The following is a 27,885-nucleotide window of genomic DNA, read 5'->3' as shown; positions in this document are numbered from 1 at the left end:
TTTTAAATCGAACTTTTGTTGGTAAAAAAAAGCTTATAATCTGAAATCAATGTTAACGATATTCTATATATACTTTTAATAAAATAGAAATACTGAAATTTGATCAACCAGGATTTTTGTATATTTTTAAATAAATTGAATTTGTTTGCAAGAGAAAAAAGTATAGTTTTAACAGGACTTATTTTTTACTTTAGGGCATCTACTTTATATAGTAAAATGACAATAAATGTGGGGTTGTTGGGACAGTGGTATAGGGATTGGGTGATAACATAGAAAATGATGCCCATTTTTTTTTCCCAAAATTGTCTTGAAAGTGTAATTTCTTTCACGTTTTCTTAATTTGATTATTATATAGTCATATGACTATTGAAAGTATAATTTATTTGAGATTTTCTTTTTTTGATATTTATAGTTTTTTTTATAAAGAAAATAGATTAAATATAAAGAGGCAAAGAAACACTTTGCAAGGAGCTAAGGATAGTAAACAAAGAGAGTAGTAATACATGAGTAAATACAAAACTAAATTTTAAAGAAGAAAATTAAAAAAATAGCCAATTTTCTTAATTGCTTTATAGAAAATAGTCAAAAAAATCCAACATTACAAAAGCAACCATCAAAATCACAGATGGATTAAGTTCATCTACAATTTCGCCATTTGATCTGCGAATGTACAAGTCGGTAAAGCATGAGCATGCATTATGAGTTATACGTTTGCAGATCCTTTTTTTTAGTTTTTTATATTTTCCGGTATAAATACCCTCAAACCTGACTAAAATCGCAGATGAACTTAGTTCATCTGTGATTTTGGGGTTTTTCGTTTTTTTAATGAAAGTACGAGTGTATAAAGCACGGATACATAATAGTTCAAATGGGGTAATTTTCTCTTTATCTTTTTATCCGTGCTTTAAACACTTGTATTTTCGTTAAAAAACGAAAAACCTCAAAGTCGCAGATGAACTTCAGAGGAAATCGCAGATTGACTAAGTTCATGTGCAATTTTAGTCAGGTGTATTTATAGGAAAAAAATTATAAAAAAAAAAAACATTTGTGAACATACAACTCATAATGCACGTATGTGCTTTACCAACTTGTACATTCGGATATCAAATGAGGAAATCACATATGACCTTAATCCATCTGCGATTTTGATGGTTATTTTTGTAGTGTTGGGTTTTTTTTAGCTATTTTATACAAAGAAATTAAGGAAATTTGCTATCTTTGTAATTTTCTCATTTTAAAGATTATAAAACTGGGATAGGAGCGTAGCTCCAATCCGCCCAGGAACCGCAACCCCTTAACACTTATGTGTTTGCACCATAAGTATGAGAGGGTAATTACTTTGTCAGCAACTTTTGCAGCCGAGTTCTTTATGTTCTTGAAGATTGTCTCATTACGAGCTAGCCATATGTTCCAAAGGAAGCAGAAGAAGATAGAGTTGAGTTTTTGCTTTTTCCTTGGGCAATTCCCCCATGAAGCAATGTGGTCCGACAATTTCGTCACGTTATTAAACTGCATGTCCGTCAACCTGATCCATTTGAAAATTGATTATCAGGCTAATTTGGTGAATTCACATTGTACGAGTAGGTGATCGACTGTTTCCTGATTATTTCCGCATAATGACAAATCAAATTGTTAATCTTAATCCTAGCCTTTAGAGTGGAAACCACCGAAATTCTTCGCCATACCCAACAACAAACATTGAGTGGTACCATTTTTGACCAGTATATTCCTTTATCCCTATAATGAATTAGTTTTGAGTCTATTAAGCCTTGGAAATGCTTGATAGAGAAGCTACCATCAGGGTTCAAATTAAAATGGAATCCGAATTTTGATTTGGGGATATTCTCCAAGTTCCCAATACTTGTGTACAGTTGTAGCAGCTCATGAAGAGGTTCGGCATCATGTGGTTCTGCATTCCAATTCCAAGTGAAGCCATTAATTGAAATACGTTCCTCAGCATGACACCGTTTGATAGTTTATTTTCAATACAAGGAAGGAAAGCATGATTGAAAGGTAGAGCTCCCATACCATACATGTAACACCCTGTTTCGAATCGTTTCATAACATGAAGTCCCGATACTGAACCAACCCTCTCCCCTGGAGTCTTGCAGCAGCAACAACTGCAATGGCTGCAGTAGCAGCAACCTCCGTGACAACAACATATATCTAATCAAAAAACACAGTTATCGCGGTCTTGACATAATGAAACATCTCCAATATCGCCTCCCTAACAGCCATGGTCACCTGATTGGTGATCATCTCATGAATCTCATCATCAGTCAATCCTAGCCTCTTTGGGTCGCCAACTCCTGATCTAGAACCTCTAGTGATCGACATACTGAAAAACAAACCAAAATACATAAGAAAAGTCACAATTCATACTATTACATCATTACGGGATAACTAAACCCTCAGGTTTCATGACTTCCTTGATGGTCGTACAGTTCCTATGCTTCCAGTAATACGGGCTCATACTACCTTCCACACCTACCTATAATTTCCAAGAAGGATCTTCACGAACCACCCAACCATAAACCCAATAAACTAGGATACGCATACATCCTATACTTACTTTCTCAAGAGTAGCTAATCATTCCTCAAGTTGACCTACTATGAACCATGTTCATTCATGAAACTTCCACTAGCCCTACAACCTCTCATGTATGCTAATCATACATAATATTGGATTCGATAGACAAACGAATACTTGACTCTACCCTAAGTCCACAACCAGACAAGGAACAAAAAATAAGGCTAAGTCAAACATTCTCAAGTTATAAAATCCTATTTATGTACAACTATGATGCATACACTAAACAACCTCAATAATAATGTCAGTTCTATATAGCATATCAAGAAATTCTCCTAAGCTATTGTCACACCCCCGAACGAGACGGCGGATACATCCGGGGGCTTATGCATGACTTCATCTTGAAATATCATTACAGTGAATATAATTGAAAACATAACATTATCATCATCACACATGTAATATAACAACATTCATTGTTTACATCGAGTATTGTATTTGAATATTACATGCCAAAATAGTAAGAGTATGATGAAACAAAATATAATACAATATCCATTAGTTTGTTTCGTTCATCCTGCTTCAACGGTTTCCTGAGAATACAAGTTATCTTGAAAAACGGTCAACATAAAAATGTTGGTGAGTTCATAAGCATGTTTGTGAAAATGATTTGTATAACTTTGAAAACCACCAGAAAATCCTATATTTTCTGCAAACTGTTTAGTGTTTTTGTGTCAGATCTTGTATTAATGCATGTATGTTATTGTTTATTTGAATAAAAGGGTAAAGAGAATGTAGAAAGAATGCAAAGAGCATGTAAAGAGAATGTTCCCAGACAACCCGATGTTGTCTGTAAAAGAGAAAGCTGTCATACCAACCCCCAAGGTTGAGTATCAGTACGAGAATGTTTCCGAGTAATCCAAGAGAAAAGAGAATGGTCTTCTGTAAACTTCATAACGTTAATTCCTCTAAGTGAGTCGTCATAACCATACTAAATAATGAAAATTTCGCCTGTCTTGGCGTTGTTGGACGCCGGTTTTGATTTTTGATTATAAGATTTTCGTCACCCTAGACTGGGTTAGTCTAACTGTAGCGAACAACTCAGGTGTGGGGTGTCATCAACGTATAGATCTATACACAAATCCCCCCTCTCCCTCCAAGAGACTGGTTATAACTACAGGCTACGATCGTACACTTAATAGGTGCTAACCGACAAAACTCACTGGATCCTTAATCGAATTTACGCGAAGAAAGGTATAATCTCATTCCAGGCCCAATGAACCATGTAAGTGAACCACTAAGGCATCGCTAAACATGTAAATCATTTAAATGCCCAAATTGGAATGAAATTATATAACATGGGCCCGAAATATATATATATATATATATATATATATATATATATATATATATATATATGAAAGGACAACTAAGGTCCATTTCACATGTAAGGTATTTACAGGCCCAAACAGCACACAAATAGTATCCAAGGTTCGTCGCACATGTTAATGGGTCAATGAGGCCCAATAAACATGTAAATAGTATACAGAACCTATCACAAATAAAAACGGGTCACTAAGGCCCAATAACCTAGAAAATGATCAAATTAATCCGTTTGTTAGTTTATCATTGGTTTTAGTTCAAGTATTCACTAAAATAGCATAAAAGCCCACTTTTTGTAAAAGTGACGTTCTTGGCCCAATAAGCCAAAAATTTACAATTAAAGCCCCATTTTCGTAAGAATAACACTTTAGTCTCCATTTTGTTCAAAACTTGTGTTGATGACTAGTTTGTGATAAAAATAACATTTTAAACCCATTTTTGTCAAAAATGTCATTTTTGGCTTGATTTTTGTGGAAATACACATTTTTCTGGTTTTGGGCTTTTCCGACCTATGTTTTGGAAAATTTGTAGAAAAATCATAGTAAGTCAAAATTTGGATCCGTAAATTCTAGAATTTTGGAAATTTTGTCTACTTTGTTCAAAAAATTTCTCATAATTTTTAATGGCTTCTAACAAGTGTTAAATTGCTCACCTTCACGGGCTGGTCCGAAATTATTTCAAATCTGATAGGCAGTTTTGTAAAATTCGCCAAAAATTGTAGAAAAATCGTATGAAAACTTGAGAGTAGTCATTTTAAAGTTATAAACCTGAACTTTTTGCATGTAAAACAATTTTGAAAAATATTATCATTAAGGGGGTCAAAACATTCCGAGATTGGACCAAAACTTTTCTGTCAAGGGTTGTTTTATGAGTTTAATTTATAGATCTTAGAACACAACACTCATTTTTGCTATTTAAAGTGTATAAATACCAGATCTACTAGTTTACATTTATTATATGTGATAACACATATTTTTCTCAAGGTTTTTATGAATATCCAAAGGACAAACTTAATGTTCTTAGCATATTTTTAGTTTTATGAAGTAAACAACACAAATTCACCAAATGGTTCAAGAAAACACACATAATCATGCATAAACACATAGATCTACACATAAGACTTGTATTCTCCCCCAAAAACCAAGTAAAAACTGAAAATATGGGGTATGAACTCACCTTGGGGTGATGGATCGGTTTTGATGAAGAAGTGGAAGAAGATTTTTAATCCTAGCAACTTTCTTGAGTAGATATTGAACTTAGATGGTTCAAAGATAATGATTCTTATGGAAGAACCTCTTTGAAAAGCTTCTAATTCTCGAAAATTTTGAGAGGAAAAGAGAGTAGTTTTCTTGAGAGTGTTGGAAAGGATTTCAAATGAAGTGTGTGTGTGTGTGTGTTTGTGATTCTCGCCCAAGGAGAAAAAGGAAAAGGGGAAAGAAAGAATGCATGGAAACATGAGTTCATGCTTTGTTATTTGATGTGCAATAGGCTTGGATAACCACTAAACAAAAATGAGGTGGCTTACTCTCATTTACCCCCTAGTTTCTTTCCTTTTTTTCATATGGGCCGAAATTGGGTTTGGAAAAAGGGATAATAGATTAATTTGGCCCATTTGTAGCCTTGATCCGAAACTATAAGGCCCAATAATTATTCTTTGGCCCATTAGGCTCTTAAGGTGGTTCACGGCCCAAGATGGTACAAAGGAATGGGTTTGTGGTCCATTAAGGCTAATTAATTCATTTATGGCCCAATAAGGCCCGTTAGAGATAACTAGTCAATTTTAGGTCCATTAAGGGTAAAATGAACTATTTTAGGCCCATATGGCCCAAAAGTTTGGGCTTTATGAGTGTGGGTCCATTTAGAACCCAATTAGGGTTTTTAGGCCCAAAATAGTTCAAGTTGAAGGTTTATTGGTCCATTAGGCCCAATAAGAGAATCCTAGTCCATAGTGAACTTGAGCCAGGATGTCTAGGGTTTTCAACTCATAGATGAACATATGAGATGTATTGTATTAGGTTTTGACATTCATTCAAGAGTTTGGATTCAAATGGACGACGTTGATTGAACATAGGGTATGATATTCACTTAAAGTATAAGCCTTACAATATATGATGTTTTCATGAGAATAGAATTCCCTAGCTAAGATTGCTAGTTGTGACAGATATCAAGCATCATAAATCAAGCAATTATATCATGCAATTTCTGAAGATCCCTATCCTGCAACTAGCATGCAATTCTATCATATCCTCAATTCAAAGAACAAGTATGCGTATTTTGGGGAATACTTTCCTTGGCTCTGGCTGATTGTACACATTGCATCCTCTCTGTTTATCATTTTAGAGTTAAAATTTGAAAATATTTTGCAGATCCTCAATTTGAGTCTGGAACCACACGAGTGTTCATCTAATTCTCTCAAACCAGGGCTCTGATACCAACTTGTAACATCCCAAAAACCATAGTGATTTTTTTTTTCGAATTCATTTTCATAAAACCATGTAACAATCAACCATTGGTTTCCCAAAATATCATAAAAAATCAGAGTATCAAAACATCTCTCAAATCATGAAAATCTGTAGGGTGATGTAAACGTTCAAACCTTTTCCACCCCCGCCTGAAACATTTAAATCCATAACTGTAAGCCAAAGCTTAGCGAGTTCCCCATAATACTCCACATAATAATACAATAATAATTACCATACATGCATATATGGTCTGTTAACCCATGACCTCAATCCAACCATCCAGGGTTTGTTGGCATACCGCCTCAACCCAACCATCCAGGGTTTGTTGTTATATCGCCTCAACCCAACCATCCTAGGTTTGTTGGTCTACCGCATGAAGCAATACCACTTCAACCCAACCATCCAGGTTTTGTTGGCCTCCCGCCTCAACCTAACCACCAATATGTCGTCATATGCAACAGATAAACAATACTCAGCAATTACAAGTAATCAAACATATCTACCAATGTAATAGGTCACTACAACATAACAACATCCTATATACCAAGATACATAGCATAACCTAGTGGGCTGACATTGGTGCCTTTAACCCACGAGTACAGTGAGGAAAACTCACCTCAAAGTCCAGAAGATAGTTGAACTGATCACTGCTCCAAATACCGGATCTACATGCCACCTATACAACAAACATGGACCAAGCCTCAATCAATTACTCAAATTACTCCATTTGACCTAAATTAAAACTTTGTCAACAGTTAAAGTCAATAATCAATGGTTAATGGTAAAAGTCAACATTCCAAGGTCACTCAGTCAGTCGTCACGTCGTGATCATCTATTGGTCATGTCGTGACCTAATAAAATATAATAGTTATACTTCTTCCATTGTTACATCGTGACACCCAAGTTGTTACGTCGTGACGACACTCTGGAAAGAAATAAGGTATAAGCTCTTAATCCATTAAGCCCTTAAATTCAGACCTTCCATAAGTCTTTCTCTATCTTAGAACACCATAAAAATTGTAGATTTTTGGGCATGCATGTCCCACACACAAGCTAGGGAAAAACAAGAAAAGAATGGGTTAGGATCTTATGCAAGGGTCCCAAAACCTAACCATACTTTAGATCCAACACTTATCTCATCAAAGGGACGTCGGTGATCCATAAAGTTGACAACTTTATGGACCCCCGTCACTATATCAATCCTATACATGAAATATGGTGCATAAAAACCTAGATCTAAGCTTACAAAATCATAAAGCATTCTACTTGGAAACTCATAAGGGTCTAAAAGGTGTGAAAATGGATGACGGTGAAGCTTGAATGCTGAGTTGATGCACAAATATCTATCTCTTCTTCTTATTTGCTAGAAAACACCCAAATGGAGCTCAAAATCAACTATAGAGGATTGGGGTTTCAGGGGGGGTGTTAGGAGGTGATGGAGGCTGAGGGTGGGATAACCCTAGCCCTCACTTCCTTTAAATATGGGAAATATCCCAAAAACTAGGGTTTGGCTCACAACAGATCTCATGTCGTGACCCATAAGTGGCCGCGTCGTGACTCCTAAAGATATGTATGTTTCTTCCAACGTGGTCATGTCGTGACACATAAGTGCTCACATCGTGACTAGGGTTAAAATCTAAAGATTTCGATCAAAGATTCAAAAAAGTGTTTACCTAGAACTAGGTGTTACACCGGATCACATGGGGTTGAATCGTAAAACATTGACAATATTTTAGTCCAATGTTTAATTATTTAACCTTTTTATGGAATATTTTGCCCATAAATCACTATACTTACGTTGTTGCAGAGTCATTTGAATTAATGGTTGTTAAGGCATGTCTAATCGTAGCTTTTACTTTAATTGCAAATGACATGTCCTTACTCTAATTTTTGTTTTGACAAAATTACAAAGTTGGTCCCTATGGTAATTTTGTAGTTTTAGACCAAAAAGTTTTGGTGGTGCACGGATGTCCAAAATTGGATCTTTTTATTGGTTGACAATATTCTAAGTTATTATTTAATTTAACTATTTATTTAATTGTCTAAATCATGTAAGTTGTGTTGGGCTTAGTGGATTGGGCCTTTATGAGTGGGCTTAGCCGAGGCCATACATTGGGCGTAAGCCTGGTGTACGCTACGCGTAGATGGATCATATGGAACGCGGAGGTATGCACGTATGCGCAACGTACATGGTCAGACTCAAAACCCTAATTTCTAGGGTTCAAGCCTTATATAATTTCATTAAGTCCCAAGTGTTACCCTCCTTATCAACCTCTATTGTCCAAAACTCCTAATATTGAACCCTATAACATCTTGGTGTGTTCTTGACCTTGTGGAGTGTATTTTTGGTAGTTTGGTGCCTTGGAAGGAAGGATAAGAAGTTGGTGAAGAAGAGTTGTTGGAGCTTAATCTTAAAGATCCGGGTTACCATCATCTTTTGACACTTATTTGAGGTATAAAGCTCAGAACTTGTTGTTTTATAGCTTAGATCTCCTTTGTTTGAGTTTTTGGACCCTTATTGGTCCCATAGATGAGATCTTGTGGATTATTGTCATATCTGAAGCATAGAGTTGCTACTCTTGGTGTTCTTTTGGTCATAAAGTCATAAAGTTTCCATCTTTGAAGCTTATAACCATCGATGCTTGAGTTTGAGTTCATTTTATGGAAGTAGAATGTTGTATTTCGGGTTTGGGTTCATTTGGGGCATGCAAAGCCACCAAGTTTATGAATTTTTGGTTTAAGATGTTGCATATGACTCACATCTATGATTGGAACCCTTAGACTTAAGTATTTAAGAGCTTATTAGAGAAATGGATTAATGAGTGAGTACGCTGGGCGTACAAGCTCGTACGCACAATGTACAATCCATGTAGCGTGTACGCTTAGCGTATAGTTGAGTAAGCCATGCGTACTCAGTGATTGGGCTTTGCGTCTTTTGGGCCTCGGTTGGGCTACTTCTTTGGACATTGTTGTTTTGGGCCTTAGTGGGCCATCTGAAATCGAGCCTTTGGACTAAGGATGTTTATTGGGTCTAGGGGTAAGGCCCATATTAAGGGTTTGGGCCCAATTTGGAAAATTGGGCCATAAATGGGCGTTGGAGGAACAAGTGGTTTTGGGCCTTGGTCTTGGATCATATTAGGTCAGGGCTAAAATGGTCATATTACCCCAAGAATGGATTATTGAATATAGAATGGAACCCAAGTGTTAATTGGGTGGTATTGTGAACTGTTAGCTCGAGGAGTCGTTAGTACAACAGCTAGGGATTTATTTAAGTGAGACTCAACATTCGAGGTGAGTTTCCTAACTCAGTTTAGTGGGTCTAAGGCAGCAAATCCAAACCTTGATTGGTGATGTTGATATACTTGTTTTCTGTGTGATACTTGTATATGCTTCTATATGTATGTTTATTGGGCGGAGCCCGTTATGTGAGTGTGGGCGGGCCCCGTTATGCGAGTGTAGGTGAGACCCATATCTCATTGGGCGGGGCCCGTTATATGATATGTATGGTATGCGGTATATTGGGGAACTTACTAAACTTTGTGCTTACTGTTTTTAGTTTATGTTTCAGGTACTTCCGGTTCCAAGGGGAAGAGCTCGGGTTGACTACATCACACACACCATATGGATTCTGTTTATGGGACATACTCTGATTTTTATGATGTTGACGTACCTATTTTATTGGGTTGTATGAACAATGTTTTGGAATACTGTTTTTACTTAATTCAAAAATGAAATTTTTGGGTCATTATTTTTGGGATATTACATTAAATTGGGGGGGGGGGGGGGGTATTGATTTTTCAAGATCAGAAGGGCTTAAATCAAACAACTACCAATTATCACTATTAAACTAAGCAAATAAAACAATTCAAATTAAATATTAAATAGTACTTTCATTAGATATGAATCCCCCATTTTCCCTATGGTTGATTTCTTATTAAATTACTATTGTTGGTTACCAAATTATTAAGTAACTAGTTATTATGATCAAATTCGTAGTTGTTATCAATTTATGACTTACAATGTTATGATCAGACACAAGTAAACACGAAATTGATATAAATATGAATTTGGCTATGCAAGATAAATCTAATAGTTACTTTCCTATGATCAAGTCAAGCAACCAATCACAAATTATGGATAAATTATGCTCTCTAAAACTGTTAAAGTTATTTGCTTTAATTACCCAATCTAAGATTTGTTCAACCCTAGCTCTAGCAATTTAATGATCATAAACCAAAAGTTAATCAAGTTCATGCATAAAGAATTATCATCTACTACACAAAACTTATACAAGGCAATAAAAGACTAGAACTAAAACATGTAAGGTTTTGATTTATCAACACTAGAAAAACCAACAATAGTTAATCATAAAATTGAAATCAACACATAGTTCAAAGGGTTTATCATCACTAACAAAAGTATAAGGGGTTTAGCCCCTAATCATGGTAAAAACACATAAATAATCCAAATAATGTAGTATTCTTCTAGATCTCTTCTTTTCTTGGACTTCAATTGAATTCTCCCCTTCAAATGAGAAAAACAATGTAGTTCTCCCCTTCAAATGAGAAAAAGAAATATCATTAATATAATAGGAGAGAGAGAGAGAGAGAGGGGTTAGGGGTGGGGTGGGGTAGGCTAGGGGATATTTTTTTTTCTATTTTTTTATTGAAAATAATAAAAACTAATTAAAATATTAAAACGAAATTATTTAAGGGTATTTTTGTCATTTAAGGTTGGGTTTGGATCAAAACCATAAAAGATACCAATTATAGAGATCAGAACCACACACCATATTCAAAAATGGACCATTAATGCACCAACAAACCTTTTTGGACCAAAACCAAATAAATTTTGCTAACAATAAGGACCATTTTTGTAATTTTGTCAATTTTATACTCATTATCTTCTTTTTCCACTTCACCTACATATACTCATTATATTCTTTTTCATTTTATCCACAATCATTCTTTTTCCACTTCACCTACATATACTCATTATATTATTTTTCATTTTATCCACAATCATACAAGCTATAAAAAACTAAAAAAACCTATCAATCTCAACTAAAAGACACCACGATGGTATTTTGGATTTGAACAAATGATGCACTTATGTTCAAGTCAAGTAATGGCAATGTTAGGGTTTCATTCAGTTGTAGTCTCACTCCCCAGGTGTAGAATCTAAGGGTATTGAAAATAAATGAAACCGAATAACTAGACAAAACCTAACTATGTCTGGTTCAATTGGTTCGGATTATTCGGTTTTTGGTTTGGTTTTCGGTTAAACCGAATATCTGAAATCTTATTTGGTTTGATTTTCGCTATTTCAACCATTCCGTTAAGCCGAATAAACGGACTAACATTATATATATATATATATATATATATATATATATATATATATATATATATATATATAACTTTCTAACTTTCAATATTCATATCCCAAAATATGTTTTCATATTCCAATTAATAGCTTTCTATCCAATACATTATTGGACATTTTTATTGGTTGGTTGGTTTTGTAAAAAGAAAACGTAACAATAAATACGAATAGAGGATTATTACACCTGTATTTGGATCATGCTAATGTTGTTAAACTTCTTGTATCCTTTTCTAGACCTTTATTCTCATAGGTCTAACATGAGAGTAAATCAAACATATTACTCACTCATTCACTTTATATATTTTGTCTTGCATCTTAGTTATAACTTACACTACATCAATATACAGCATTTAAACTTATTAAAACTTGTCATCACTCGTGAAATTAAATTTTACAAAAACCGTCTAATAACCAAATAATATAAAAATGCTAGGTTTTACACTTTTATCCATGTTTGTTATAAAATATACACTTTACATCCTAACTTTTGTTATTCAGATTTAACCAAAACCTAACCAACTAAACCGCAAAACCAAATAAACCGAACTTTATTTGTTTCGTTTTGGTTAATGTTTAAGAAGTCAAAACTGGTTGAACCGGAGTGAATAAATCGAACGAATAACACCCCTAGTGAAATTCTTGCTGACCAGTTAGTTTCCAATGTAAATACCACTTTATTTGTCACATGATACTGCTTGAGATTTTGGTTTGGGGTAATATGGATGAGGTTGTCGAAAATCAACCCTATAAACTCACGCATTGGTGGATCTAAGGCTTTGAGAGTGGGGGCAGATGCCCCCAATGGGAAAAAAAATTACGTATGAATATGAATATTTCAAAGTATTTTAAATTTGCCCTTTATGTTTTTAAAAATATGCAAAAATACCCCCAACAAAAGAAAAATAATGGAATCACCACTGAATTCACGAAACATTTTACATCATCATAACTCATATTTATTAAAAGTGGGAGAGAGAAATATAGTATTTGCTACCAGCCAAAATCCAAATTCAAAGAAATAAAAATGAAATAAATAAATAAACTGTCTTGTTTATGGGGGAACATATGCTTGATGAGGTCCATTGGTGGGCTCAAAAGTCTTGGTGGAGATTGTTGTATAGGTGGTTGGTGGTAAGTGGTAACATTGATTCTCTAGTTTATACCATAGTGAGCACTGAGCAGTGAAGGTAACGTTGATTATTTTAGAGCTTTGTATTTTTTTTTTTTTTGGTTAGAGTTTATGAAATTTTGTATTTTTTATTTGTTGATTCAACTCAATTTGTTTGACACATTAAGTAACCGAAATACAGAATTATTAAAACAATTTTACTAAATAATAACCGTGTTTTATTGTTGTTACCACAATCCACATTGTGAGCTTAACGGTTTAGGTGCCAACATTTCTTGTGGAATGTTGAGGGTTCAAAACCTAACACACTCGAAATATTTAAAGTGCTTCATGTTTTAACCAGTTGTGAAATCTGTATATAAGTTTATTAAAAAAAAATATTAAGGTCTAAATATTTAGAAACTTTGAATTTGTAAGAAAAATAAGAAATATATTGAATTATAGAAATTGAAGTGCTCATTTATCATTTAAATTTAAACAAATAAACAAAAGAAATAATTGGGCTTCAATTTAGAAATTTTGAAATTAGAATAAAATTGTATTAATGAAATTGATATTAATTTATTATTACATTTAAGTATTATATGAAATTTAATAAAATAGAAAAAAATCCATAAAATGACACGTAGAAAAAAAAAATTAATTTAAAATAATTATAAAATGAGATATGACAAAATGAATGAGTATTTAACATATGACAAAAATATTTATTTATTAGAGTAGAGAAATGTTAAAACACTGAACCACTCTCAAGGTGGGTTACTTGTGATCATTTGATATGAAGCACTCTAAAATAAAGTTGACACATACAATTATAAGTTAGTCAACAACAATCAGTCCCCTAAAAATTGTTGTAAGGATCTCTCTACCAATAATCTTGGCAAGAACATTCACCTCCCTTAAAATGATGAAACCTACTTCCATCCCTCACCACAATCTCCCTCTCAAACACTTTGGATATAACTTTCGTTATCTCATGACAATCTCCACAAACCCTTAAATTCTTCACTATCCGAATGCATTTTCCACTCCCAATTACCAACAAACCAAATGCAATTGCTAACCTCTCACTATGCTCTTTTATCACATTGATCTTTTCTTCCTCTTCCAAATCATGCAAAACTTGTACAACATTAGGCAAATAACCAGCCTCTAAAACCCTAGTGTTTATCCTATCAAGCATTTTGTAAATCTCCATACTCATATCATGTTCTCTATCTCCCGCAACAAATTGATGGATTTTCCCTTGTGCTTCTATCAAACTCCATCCAGGAATCTTTTTACTATTTCGACCATTTATCATACCTCGTGTTCTTACAACTTCTTCCCATTTATACGACTTTGCATAAATTCCAGATAACTGTACGTAATTTCCATAGTGATTTGGGTCTAATTGGATTAACTTTTTACCAGTTTCTTCACCAAGTTTTATTAATCCATGTGTTCTACAAGCTCCAAGAATTGTTACCCACAAAACAGGGTCTGGTGGGATTGACATCTTTTCAACTAATTCAATGGCTTCAAGTACAAAACCTTTACGACTTACAAGATCAACCATGCACCCGTAATGCTCCATTTCAGGGTCAATGTTGTACTTTTCCATCATTAGTTTGAAATAATGGCGACCTTTGTCGACTAATCCTGCTTTACTACATGCACTTAATACTCCTATGAAGGTCACATTGACAGGTGTAAGTCCATTGGTTAAAAACTTTTCAAAAAGATCAATGGCTTCCATGGCTAGTCCATGTATGGCTAATCCACATATCATGACATTCCATGATGAAACATCTTTTATTGGCATTTTGTTGAACAAGTTTCTAGCTTTATCGATGTACCCACATTTAGCATACATGTCAATGAGGCCAGTCTGAATGTGAATTGTCATTGGGAAATTTAATGAATCTATAGTTGAATGAATCATTCTACCTTTTTCAATCAATCCCAATTGAGCGCATGCTGAAAGAACCATCACTAGAATGGATTCGTTAGGTGACAATTGAAGATCCATCATTCTTTTGAAAGAGTCTAATGCTTGTTCTAGGTATCCATTCTGCACGTAACCTGTTATCAATGAACTCCATGATATAACGTCTCTCTCAGGCATTTCATCGAACATCTTCTCTACATTGTCTATCTGTCCAGCCTTTGCATACCCTGCTATCATTACATTCCATGTAACAAGATCTCGACAGGCTGGGCTCTCATCAAACAAATCTTTAGCGTGTTTAGTCTCATGAGAAGTAAAATACAAATGACTCAGTGCGTTTCTAATATACACGTTAACAAAAAACCCAAGCTTTATGACATGAGCTTGGATCTGAGTCCCTTCGATAATTCCCATAAACTTACTACAAGCTTGAAATAAAAAGGGAAAGGTATAGTTGTTAGGCTGAAAATGCGCATTTTTACACATGAAGGAGTAGAGGGAGAGAGCTTGGTGAGGGGATTCGCTCTTGGCGAAGCATCGGATTAGGTTATTGATAGCAAAAAGAGACGGGTTTTGAGTTGAATTGAGAATCGAAAGAGAATACTGAAATGGGGTTGATTGCGACTGAGCTAAAGCGGCAAGGAGTTGGCCTGTGAAATGGCTGTCGCCGTCATACCCGGCGGCGATGAGGCGGGCATGGAGTTGTTTAATTTGGTGGAGGGAAGGGTTAGTTGGGAGTGATAAATATTGGAAAGTAGAAGTTATAGGCGTTGGAAATTGTTTGAAGAGGGAAATCGGCGATTTTAGTATGCCAGTGGACATTAAAGAACAGAAACTTGAAACAGATTTCTCCCTAGAAGAAGTAGTGCAGACATTTTTTTATTTCTCTTATTATATTGGGTTATGGGTTGTTCATATGTCTCGGTTATATCGATTAGATTAAAGGCTATGTTTGATGTAGTCAGACGTTGACTTTCAGTAGATTAAGACTATGTTTGATACTCAATCAAATTTTAATCAATCAGAACTATTAAACTATTGACATCTTTTTTTCGTTTATAGACAGCTAATGTATTAAATAAAATTAGAAAACAAATTTTTATCTATAGCCACCAACCAACTTGCCGACTCACCAAACTCCTCTATAAATAAATAAATAAACGTCACATTTAATAAATAAGGCTCTTTTAATGAACTAAAATAAAGTAACTGAAAGCCAACAAGTAATAATATAATATCATTTGTCTGAGTATGCAATCATCGATCATCAATAATTGAAACATCACAACGTATTATTCATAAAGATTAAATATTTCAAATTTCATAAATATAGTCGTGCATTCAACAGTACACAAATTAGAGTCAAAAGGTACTTTGCACACTTTGAAATTACATAAATAGACATAGAAAATAAACAGTACTTATACATTTATTACTTTTCCAACGCACACCTTAAAGAAAAGAAGAAAAAAAGAACTTAAAACAACACAAAACACAGTCGAAAGTTCAAACACTAAGAAACATAAAACACCAAATCTATAAATTAAACCCAAAGAGATCTATCCATCTCTCTTTCTATGTTCTCTCAGAAGTCGAACACCCACCATGATTATTATTATTATTATCCAAAAAACGAACCACAACTATCGTAATATTATCAGCACTACCCCTCTGTGAAGCCTCCATCATCAACCTATTCGCTGCCTCTTCAGGGCTCTCAATCGGTTTCACCATAGCCACAGCTTCATCATTTGTCACAACATCCCAAAGTCCATCACTCGCCAAAATCAAAAACTCAAGCGAATTGTCAACTTTCTCCTCTTGAATCTCCGGATCCGCCACCACGTATTGTTTTAAAAGTTTATCACCAAACGCCCGCGACACTGCGAGCACCCCACCCACCCGCCATGTCCCCGCCCACATAACGAACCCGCCCGCATCCTCGATGCGCTGGCGTTCGTCGGTTTGGTCGGGCTTGTGGTCCCGAGAAACCGCGAACGCCTTCCCGCCACGGGAAATAACCGCACGGGAATCGCCCACGTTGGCGACCAGTAACCGGTCGCCAACGAGGATGGCCGTGGACGCGGTGGACCCTGCGTCACGGTTCTGGTTGTTTTCGGATTTGAGAAACTCGGTATCCGTGTGGGAGTAGGCTTCTGCTATGGCGGCTTTGGTGTCGGAGATGAATTTCGGGTGTTTGATTAGGTTGGTGAAGAGGTGTTGTTTCACGTATTCTGCCGCCCGTGCGCCGCCATGGCCGTCGAAGACGCCGAAGAGACCGACGGTTTCACCGTCAACACCGTCGATTCTTGCCTCGTAGAAATCTTCCATTGATGAGCGCTTTCCGGGTGAGCTGGCGAATCCGTAGCTGAATTTTGAGTCTTGGCTTAGACCGCCACCACTCACCGGTGACTCACCGTTGGGTTGACCCGCGATGGCGGATGATACGGATGAATTGAGGTATCCCATGTTGAGTTTCAAATCAAATTTCCTATAAAAGAGATGCAAAATAAAATCGAGTTAATACATTTATGTAGTTGCTGCAAACTGTTTATTCTTTCAGCAACCCCGAGACTAGTCTACACTGTCATAAAAGCATCGTGTTAGATATAAATCAAATACAAGTAAAGTGTCCAGAGAAAGCTCAATCCACATTGAAACTGAAACTCATACACTATAAAAATTGACTATTTCTGCAAGTATTTCCGATCCCCAAATGGGTAGTGAATTCAATAGGAACAACCGAAAGAAAATGAATTCTACATCGAATGATCTAAATTTTGACCTTGAAATTTGATCAAACGCTAAGAATATAAACCAAAAAGATGTTAAGATCAAATCGCGTGTTATGTTTGCATTTCTGGAAGAACAGGATATGAAATCATAAGTCAACCAAAGGGCATCTTATGATTAATTTTTATACTTTGAAAAAGAGGAGTATCTAAGATTGATGATGAAACATGAAAATGATAAACACGATTTGGATCAAAATTTTGACTCTTGGTCAAAATTAGGTTTTTGGATGTATTCAAGATAATTAAAGCTCCTCGTAACAACATATCGACAACGATACGACAGATTTTGTTTCTATAAACCGACTTAGTATGCAAATTCAACGAACGAGCTTAAGATTACGGATAAAACTTCAGAAATTACCAATTCTGAGATCACGCAACTTCGTTCGTTGATTAATCAAGAGTGAATCTGAAAAAAAAAAAAAGATCGGAAATTTATAAGATCAGAATCAAAAACAATAAGAACAATATATGTATATATAGATAGAAATTTCTCACCTGGTAGCACCAAACGCGGTTGAGATCTGATCCTAACAATCGAAGTGAAGATGATTGATTAGATTCAAGAAGATCCAAGAAATATCTCTGGAGCTAGGTCAAAAAGTTGACATTTTGACTTTTGCATTTGCTCGTCTTCTCATAAACGGGGCACCAATCCAAGATCCACTATATACTCTCAAATGAACATTTGCCCCCTTCATCTTCAACAATTGTTTTGATTAGACCTTGTAGTTTTCATAAATTTTAAATAAGCATAATGACTGGGTTTTCTTTTCATCATTACTATTTAATTGTGTGCATGGAAGTTTACCGAACTATAAAAACATTTCTTGAAGCATCTTGCCAGTATTCGGCAAAAATCCTAGAGGTCTTGATGGCTAGATTTGTTAAGTCTAACAATTGAATAATATGATTTTCATGATCAAACCATCGTTGGTTGTATATTGGGACATAAAAATTTGTTTTGTCTTTTATAGTTTAATAGTATTGTTTTTCAGGTTTAACAACATGAGAAGATAAGAAATATCAATCTCGTTAGGTTTTACAATAAAAAATTAATTCTATTGATAACTTACACTATAGAGACTTTAATCTTGAGAAGTTTGAGACTCCGTTTATATATCTTTGTTTTTACTTAATAAACATCTGAAAGAATTTTATGTTCTTTTTAGAATTCTTAAAAATCTTCATTTATGTAACGCTTTTAACCCATTTAAAATGTAGGAATTAAAATAATATAAGTTGTTGAAATGTTTCAATAAAGCACTAAATGGTAACAAGATGAAATGAGATCGGTTCAAGTGTTTAGGATAAAAAAAGAGCCAATATGGTCTACAATTAATACTTAGCTATTTTAACATATCAAATAAGATTGTTTTGGTAAATATGATTTAAAATTGTAACTTTCTTGTGTAATCATATCTCATCAACCATGTAGACGTTGTAGAATGTTGTGGAAAGCAATTCACATGTACATGCTACAATTCAAATGATTGTTCTAAACAATTTGAGTTATACACTAACCAACCTCTCGAAATGCTTTTATGGCATCCAAACTCCAACTACAATAAATGTAAGAATTAGGAACGAGAGTTGCTAGAAATGGTTAGTAGTTTTAAAATACACTTTGTAAAAAATCAAACGGATATATTAGTAAATTCATAAAGGTTTGATGGGTGAAGTGTAACCGAGATTCGCAACAACATGATGATTCATGGTTTGCTCGTACAATGACAAGTCAACATGCCCTATAAATATGCATTTTAAACGTTTTATCTTTTTTTTTAAGAAAAAAGGTAATTACTATCTTTTAGGTTTTCTCGAAAAAAGATTCTTGTGATATATTTTTTCTTTATGTAGGCCTCTCAATATGGTTACAATTTTCCGTTGCCTTAAATTGTTATAACCTTTTGACTTTATGGCAATTGAATCACGTCATATATGATTGCTTTTCACAAATAAATATTCAAAGAAACAATTATATTATAGTCTATTTTTGAATATGAAGTGTTTCACAAAAATGCACATTTTGAACGGTAAATCATATCTTATGTATTATAATAACTCTTTGAATTCGGCAGTCCTAGTCACTGTACCATGAACTAAACTTAGACATTAAATAGAAACGAAAGAGGGTGATGCTTGACACTTTTTAACGAATGGTAAACCTCTGACATGAGTTGGTAGTTCAAGGTCCAAAACCCCAACCATTGAACTTCTGGATTAAATTTGACAATATGTAAATACTTTTGGGTTTTATTAGTCATTTTCCTAACAAACTTTATTCTACCAATTTTTTATCGTCCTTTACGCTTGCACTCCTCCCGGCAAGTTCCAGGAAGACGCTATCAGGACTGACTTTTAAGGGGATTTGTTTTGGTAGACTAAATTATAGAAATGATCTTCCAACTAGTAACTACATAACTACATGTAGATTTCGTCCCTTACTCTTTTTAGGAATATATACATCAGGCAAATGTGTCACTGTAAAGACATTAAATGGGTTGATAAGGTTTATCACCCGTTTAGTTATCGTATCGTTTCAACCTATTAATTTTCGTATTGATTTTGTATCGGGTTTTGGGTTAAGGTTTAGACCTTGTAAAGTTGTAAATATATTATGTCGTGTTGAGTTGAAGCATTTTAAAGGTTGAAAAGTAGGAAACGAGAAATAGAAAAGAAAAAAAGTAAAACACTGGCGTTGGGAGGTGGAATAACAAAATTCATAATAAGTTTGGAAGACAAAATGAAAAATGTTAGAGATGGAGAGCAAAAGTAATATGTGATGAGGAATAAAATTAAATCACTTTGAAAGTTTAAACTATAATTTTTAAGTTTGATATAAAAAATATTTATAAAAATAAAAAATTTATAAAAAAATGAAATATAATTAAACCGGTCATATTTGAGTTGAATGTTTTGACCTTAATTCAACCAATTTAATTTACGTATTGTATCGTGTTAACCCGTTACTTAAACGTATTGAAAAATCTTACTCAAACCTGCTAACTGAGTTATCGTATCGTGTCAAATTTTGTCATGTCTAACAAAAAGATAAAAATTGTTTTTAGTTTTAACTTATTTGTGTATTATACATTTTATTTTCATTTTTTCTGTAACAATAAAATATATTTCTTCCCTTATGATACATTTTAATTTCTTTTTTACCATAATCAATGTATTTTTCTGCTTTTTTTATCTGTTATGACATTATAATTTAAATTAGTCACTTTTTTATATGTTTATTATATTGCTATAATTTAATATATTTTTTCAAAATCTTATATTTTAATAAATTTTAATAAACATATAAATAAAAGTACATTGTCTGTTAAGTATTCAACACACCTTTTTAAAGCTGAGGATCTTTGTTATAATCACTTGTAATCTACTGGGATGGACATAGTACGATGCTATTTTTTTTCTAAACAGTATACCGTACTAACTATAATTAGTACAAATTTTTTCCTACAAATACATACCAAATATAATTGGTACCCAGTGGCGGCCCTAGGGTGGTGCCGTCGTACGAGACCTCCAATCTTATGGGGCATCCGATTGAGAAATTTCATTAATATTATATTACTAACTCAAAATTTGAAAGTATATTTGGCTATAATGTCAATTTAAGTATATAAAAAGGATCACGATTTTAGTTTTGAGGGATGCAACAATAGTCAAATTATAGAAAAAAGCACCAAAATGTCATCATAACGAAGAGTCCGTTGAGTGGAGTAAAATGTATTTGAAAATAATACTATAAAATTCGATAATGATAATGTTCAATCTTTAAAAAAAATGTAATGAATGTGTTATCATTTTTTGATAGAATTTTGATTTGTGATCAAGTAGTGGACTCTTTCTGTCTTTAGTTGTAAGAAATTTTCTTAATTTTACAAGAAATGTATGATGCCTTGATTTAATTTTTCCACAAGGCCTCTAAAATCCCAGGGGCTTATTGGTACCAACATGTTTGGCTACCAATGAGTTTGATTGGTACAATTTGATAATGGTATATACCAATTTCCTTTAATTTTCTATTGTAAGATTTAAAGACAAGCAAATACATGTATCAAGTGATTCTGGCATTTAGTAAATGAATTTATTACGTTGTTCTTTAATTTACTAAATAATTCTATAGAAATAACATTAAAGTAACGTTTTTTTTTAATTTAACTTGGTAGTAACTATTGACTAATTCGGCTAAATTATATATATATATATATATATATATATATATATATATATATATATCATGTTCTTAAAACTGTAAACACTAAACACAATTGACAATTGAAATATATGATTTTGCAAGTTCAGAAAATAAGAAAAAGTGGGGTGTTGTTATGATTTTGCAAGTTCAGAAAACTTAATAATAGTCAACTTTTGAATACCACAGTAATACCGTACCAACAAATTCATTATATATATATATATATATATATATATAATGAATTTGTTGGTACGGTATTACTGTGGTATTCAAAAGTTGACTATTATTAAGTTTTCTGAACTTGCAAAATCATAACAACACCCCACTTTTTCTTATTTTCTTAACTAGGTGACTTTTAGTAAATCTTTTTAATCTGAAATCATTCTCGTTTCCCAAATGCTCGAAAAACCGTTCTGACCGAAAATTATATTATTTCATGACTAGGTACACGCCTAATTGTGTTTTAAGCTGATTTAGATTTGGTAGGTTATATAAATTGAAAACAAGCATATAAAATTTGTATCAATGTGTCAATCGGAAATTAAGTTCACAATAGCTTTTGTAAGGTTCTTTTATTATTTTTTAAGGTCCATTTACCTAATTATAATGAAAAGTATTCCAAATTGAATGCTATGTCCAACTTTAGGCTCTGCGTTGGTTGACTTTTGAATCTTATCAAGATCAATGTGGCTCCCACTAGCCCTTTGGAAATCAACTCCCTCTCTTGGAAGACTACCCTTTGAGTAACATACACTTTGTTCTCAGAAGGTTGTTAAACAAGTATCCAAAATGCTTGATGGGCTCTCCAACGAGATAACACATCTTTAATCAAAGTCCTAGATTGTCGAGCACTTCACGACAAGCGTAAGCCTCATAATCGTAGACTTATATATATGGCAATGAGGATAGAATCCCACTTCACATATCATAGAGTGTTTCAGGAACCTACTTAGTTGGCACAAGACCAAAGGACTTCTTGTAACACTATTCATGGTAGTAACACTATTCATGGTATAATCCACGAATTGTTAGCAAACACAGTGCAACTCATCTAGTACAAAATCAATGAACGATTTGTTTCTCTATCCAACTAACACTTCCTAGTGGTAGTGTTTTGGGCCGAGATAGATCATGAAACTCTTTCACGATCACTTAGATGATTGATAAAGTTTGGACTGAGATTCTCACTATGAGTGTCTCATCCTATTGCCCAATTGATTCTTAACTTCGCTATATGAGAGCTCTGAACACCTGAGAGGTTCCAGGATCACATTCATACGAAGTTGGTCTCACTATGTATCGTGGTTAATCTGAACGGTCCATTAGTGTGAACTAATTCCAACAGATACTCACATCACCTAGTGACGCATTCATCATCTATCTTGATAAACAAGATTTGCATTTATCATAAGACTCGAGGTCTAATGATATCCAAAATCTGATCCAACTGGATACTTGATAATGCATTTCTCATTTATGTATCTAATACTATGATTCCACAAATACATTTCACCCAAACATTTGGATGAATTTGAATAAGTACTTATTATGGTCAATCTGAACGATCCATTAGTTTAACTAACATCAACTTATATTCACAATAATACACCTTATTCAAATGTTTGAATCAATTTTGAGCTATTGCTACTATACCAGCTTCATAGATTTCATGACTTTCTTTTAACATGTTAGAATGCTCCACATTTAAATAAGTCAGAACTATCTCATGAATCATAGTATAAACAATTTTAATTATAATACCATAGTTAAACATTTTGAAAAAAGTTGTCTTTTGATCCTATGAATGTAGCAAGGGCTTGGCATTCATGATCAAATTATCTTCTCCATGTTTTAGTCTTCTTACTTCATTTTAGTGACTGCGCATTCTTGCAAATGTCAACACTAATCCTTAGCAAAACACTCAAGGTTTAAAAGTAATGTTTTGATGGCATTATAAATCCATATACTTGATTGAACACCAAACATGGGAGAACTAGTTATCTTTTGATCCAATGGAAAGTAGCACGGGCTCGTGATCCATGATCAAATTTAACTTCTTCATGTTCCAGTCCTTTCACCTCAAATATACATTTAGGCAAGTTTGATTTCTTAGTCCTTTGCTTGTTATGGAAACAAGCAGCTATCAGAACATGTCTTAGAATGAGCCTTCCTTTGTCCTAGGTATTAGGGCCTAGATTAGGTATACAAATCGCCTTTTAAACCATGGGCAATTGGATTTCTTCTTCTTGACACTTCTATTCATGATAGTAAAATATGGGAGTGTTTTGAAGTATGCGTTTCTATGTTTGGCCATGCTAGTTCCAAAAGGAAACCTCAACATGCTACATAACTCCTTAATGGACATTCCAAGTTGTTCATATCAAAATCAGAATGAACTGATCATATGTACATGTTAGCTAGCCGAATAACCATAGTCAACTCCTAACTCAAGGAAATACCATTTTACTTCAATATGTCAATTTACAACGTACATTTTATAAATGCTCTTTCTAACAATTTAGAATGTAATGTTTGAAGTAACCTAGGAAGCGCTTTAACAAAGGCGTGATCTTTCCTTTCATTTATGAGAACTATTCCCAAACTACGAAATTGACAAGACTGATCATCCTCATAGCTAATCCTTTCAAAGGTTTTATAGCAGTAGATTTTAGTGTATAAGGTTTTCGACATCATTCAATGACAAATTCCATTTTAGTTTGTTTTACTTATCCTTAGAAAATAATCACCCTAAATTATTTTAGAAGGCTAGGATCCATATTTGGCTCCATGATGTGTAAAGGGAAGCCGTAAACACACCATAAAGTTATTTAGGTAGGCAAATCCCTTTGCCAATTTCGATCACTACGAAACTCCTAGATCTTTGAGATTCATTGATTATCAATGGCATGTTAATCTCGGATTATGTTCATCTCAAATTCAATGACGGGGTCGCCACGGATCACTGAACAGATGGTGAATCGACCATACAAAATCGCATGGTCCCCGGCTCAAGTTACGCTTGAGATTCGCGAGTTCCACATCATTCTCTACATATACTCTCAAACTGACGTGCCGGTTAAACATGCGAGCTCCATCAACAAGTTATAAAGAGAATGTGCAACTTTTATGGATAACATAAGATTCACATTAAATAGATTGAGAAATAACCTTGCAAAATTGTTGATGAGTTTTATACAAACAATCCTATGTGTGCATGCAACCCTAGAGTTGGATCTATGTTATCATTATTAGTTATACAACATTATGAACACATAAAGAAACCTAGTATGCTTCTAGCAATTTCGAAAATCACAAAGAAGGATGAAATACATACCTCTTGTTGTTATATTGTAATAACAACTTGAATCTTGAATCTTCTTGTCTTTGAAAGCAAGTACCACAAGTGTAGTACCTGTAATGGCTCACAAACACCAAGAGAAAATGAAGAGGCAAGAGAGAGAGGGGAGGTATGAAATTCGGCTCTAGGAACCCTAGGGATCAAGTCATGGACGAATTTCATATGCCAAGGGGTGTTTATATAGGTGCAAGGATTAGGGTTTCAGTCCTTATCCTTATCTTATTACTTGCCCACCAAGCAATCCAAAGGATAACCCTAGAAACCTTATCATGGACGAATTCTAAGGCCTTATCCCCTTGAATTCGTCCACCCTATCCCATAGGGCATACATTGCCCTATTTTACAACTATCACATAATTACAGTTAAGCCCCCTAGTTTAGTTAACTTCTTTTAATCACAAAATTAATTCTTGACCAATGTTAACTAAATAAATATGATCTCTCCTTTAATATATTATTCATATAATATATTAATAAACCATAATAACCTCTTTTTCCATTATTTCTCCAGTCAAGTTGCTTTGGTGAAGGCAACCCAAAAGGACCATGCACAACTAGGTCAAGTACTTACCAAATATGGTTACAAGCTTAGACACTAATCCAAAAATTGCATGGTCCCCAGACCAAGTTACGCTTGAGATTCTCGAGTTCCATATCTTTCTCGAATATATTCTAGATTGATGTGCTGGTTAACCACACGAGCTCCACCAACAAAATATAAAGAGGCCTATTAAAAATCACATTCTATTAATAAAACGGGATTTTTGTTTTATACTTGTATTTAGAATAGTTTTAGATTGACCATTATCACTATCAAACCCTTTCGGTAACTCCATTCTCAAAATGCAATAGGGCAGTGAGGGTGGTAAGCGCAAAACATATTAAAAAGCGACCTCATTAGGAATCAAAGAGACCTCCTTAAACCCTTACATTAGAACGGGTGAGCCTAGTCGAGGTAAGACTGACAATGTCAATGTTTAAACACGCAAGGACGCATGTTGTAACTTTCTTATACATATAGTGACATAATTCTAATATATATAAATACAAAGGTAAATTTAAAACACTTTAAATTTAGTTGTCTATTATTAATTCTAATTAATTGCGAGGACGTAATGTAACAATTAATAAATCATAAGGGTGTAATATTCAAATCTATAAATCTCTATTATAAATAATATTAAATATTTAAATTTACTATTGAAATAACAGATAAATATTCAAATTCAAATAAACACATTTAAATAATATATATAAATTATCAAATAAATATTCAAATTCAAATAAACAAATTTAAATAATATTTATCCATTATCAAATAAATATTCAAATTCAAATAAACATATTTAAATAATATTTATCAATTTTACAAATTCAAAAACAATATAAATTAGGTATTTATCCATGTTTGATAAAGCTTCATATTCGAAAAATTGCAAAAAATCCGAAACCCTAATTTTGCTGAGCTCATGTCGTGAGCTGCGACTAAGGTATTATGAATTACGAAATTTTCAATTATTCTTCTTCCATTCAGTTTCAAACAAGTTTTTACAGAAAAAAACATGGATCTAGGGTGAAAGTAACCATGAACCAATGGCTATGATACCACTTTTGGGTTTTCTACGCATCAAATACACTCTAAAACTAGGTAGCGGAAAAATCGAAACAACGATATACCTAAGTGTACATGCATCCTATGGATCTATGGCTTCATGCTAATTACATCAACCCTATAAAACTAAAACATAAGTAAGAAAACATACCTCTTATGTAGCCCTTGATCTCCATGCTTGAGATCTTGAACCTCCATGAAGTTGCTTGGATGAAAGGATCCAAACTAGAATCTCTCTAATGGTATCACACCCAATGACACCAAAGAGTGGAATACAAATAACTAGGAGAATGGTCAATTTCACAAACCCAAAGGGTTTAGAAATTGTAGCACCGAAAAAAATTCAACCAATTTTTTCACTTTTCAAAAACATAATAATTCATTCATAATTACTTTCATAAACAATGTATCAATATTATCTTAATACAAAATCCCAAGATCATATCATAATAAACTCCGATGGGTGTGTACGAATCATGTCGACGCCTTCCCACGCTCCTCACTAGTACCTGTAACACATAACACAAAACACTGTAAGCACGAAGCTTAGTGAGTTCCCCAAAATACCACACATAACACATACTAGCCACTCGAGGCTATAACTTTGTGGGCCCTTGGGCCCCAAACTCTGTGGACCCTCTGGTCCTAGGTCTGTGAACCTTCCGGTTCTAACTCTAATATACTCTAATATACACATGGCATAAATCACATAGAAATAATGCAGTGTAGCACATCACATAAATAGCATACAATAACTCTGTCACATAAATCTAATTACCACTCAAGGTAAAGTATAGTGAGAATACTCACCTCAGATGTCTCGGTAAATCCTTGACTAGGTAGCAGTATAGTCTAGCCTCCGCCTAATCACATAAAGTAAGATACGCTCATAAATATAACTCTCGAGACTAGACCCCACCCTCTCTTAGCATCCTCAGATAGGTAAAATACCATTTTACCCCTCTCTTGACTCAAAGACCCCATTGTTGACCAATCCCTAAAAGTCAATAGTCAAACTTTGACCTGACTCGTCGAGTGCACTTGGGCGACTCGGCGAGTCTACACGTGAACTCTACTCCTCTGATTCT

The 27,885-nt window shown here is 34.0% G+C and overlaps 1 protein-coding gene and 1 pseudogene across 1 annotated transcript; both read right to left on the bottom strand.

The window, feature by feature from the left end:
- Positions 1-13,575: 13,575 nt before the first annotated feature.
- LOC145075212 (pentatricopeptide repeat-containing protein At3g62890 pseudogene) lies at positions 13,576-15,728 on the bottom strand (annotated as a pseudogene).
- A 447-nt stretch (positions 15,729-16,175) lies between these two features.
- Positions 16,176-18,250, bottom strand: LOC145072941 (putative protein phosphatase 2C 59). The gene is made up of 3 exons (XM_079019457.1): positions 18,113-18,250; positions 17,976-18,023; positions 16,176-17,310 (listed from the first exon to the last, which is right to left on the bottom strand). The coding sequence occupies exon 3, from the start codon at positions 17,286-17,288 to the stop codon at positions 16,395-16,397; it is 894 nt and encodes a 297-aa protein (XP_078875583.1). The 5' UTR covers positions 17,289-17,310; positions 17,976-18,023; positions 18,113-18,250; the 3' UTR covers positions 16,176-16,394.
- Positions 18,251-27,885: the final 9,635 nt, after the last annotated feature.

Source organism: Lactuca serriola, chromosome 9, assembly GCF_051521515.1.
Source record: "Lactuca serriola cultivar US96UC23 chromosome 9, Lser_US96UC23_V15, whole genome shotgun sequence".
Lineage (NCBI taxonomy): Eukaryota > Viridiplantae > Streptophyta > Magnoliopsida > Asterales > Asteraceae > Lactuca > Lactuca serriola.
Note: the sequence above shows the minus strand (reverse complement) of the source record. Positions and strands in the feature narration are given on the sequence as shown.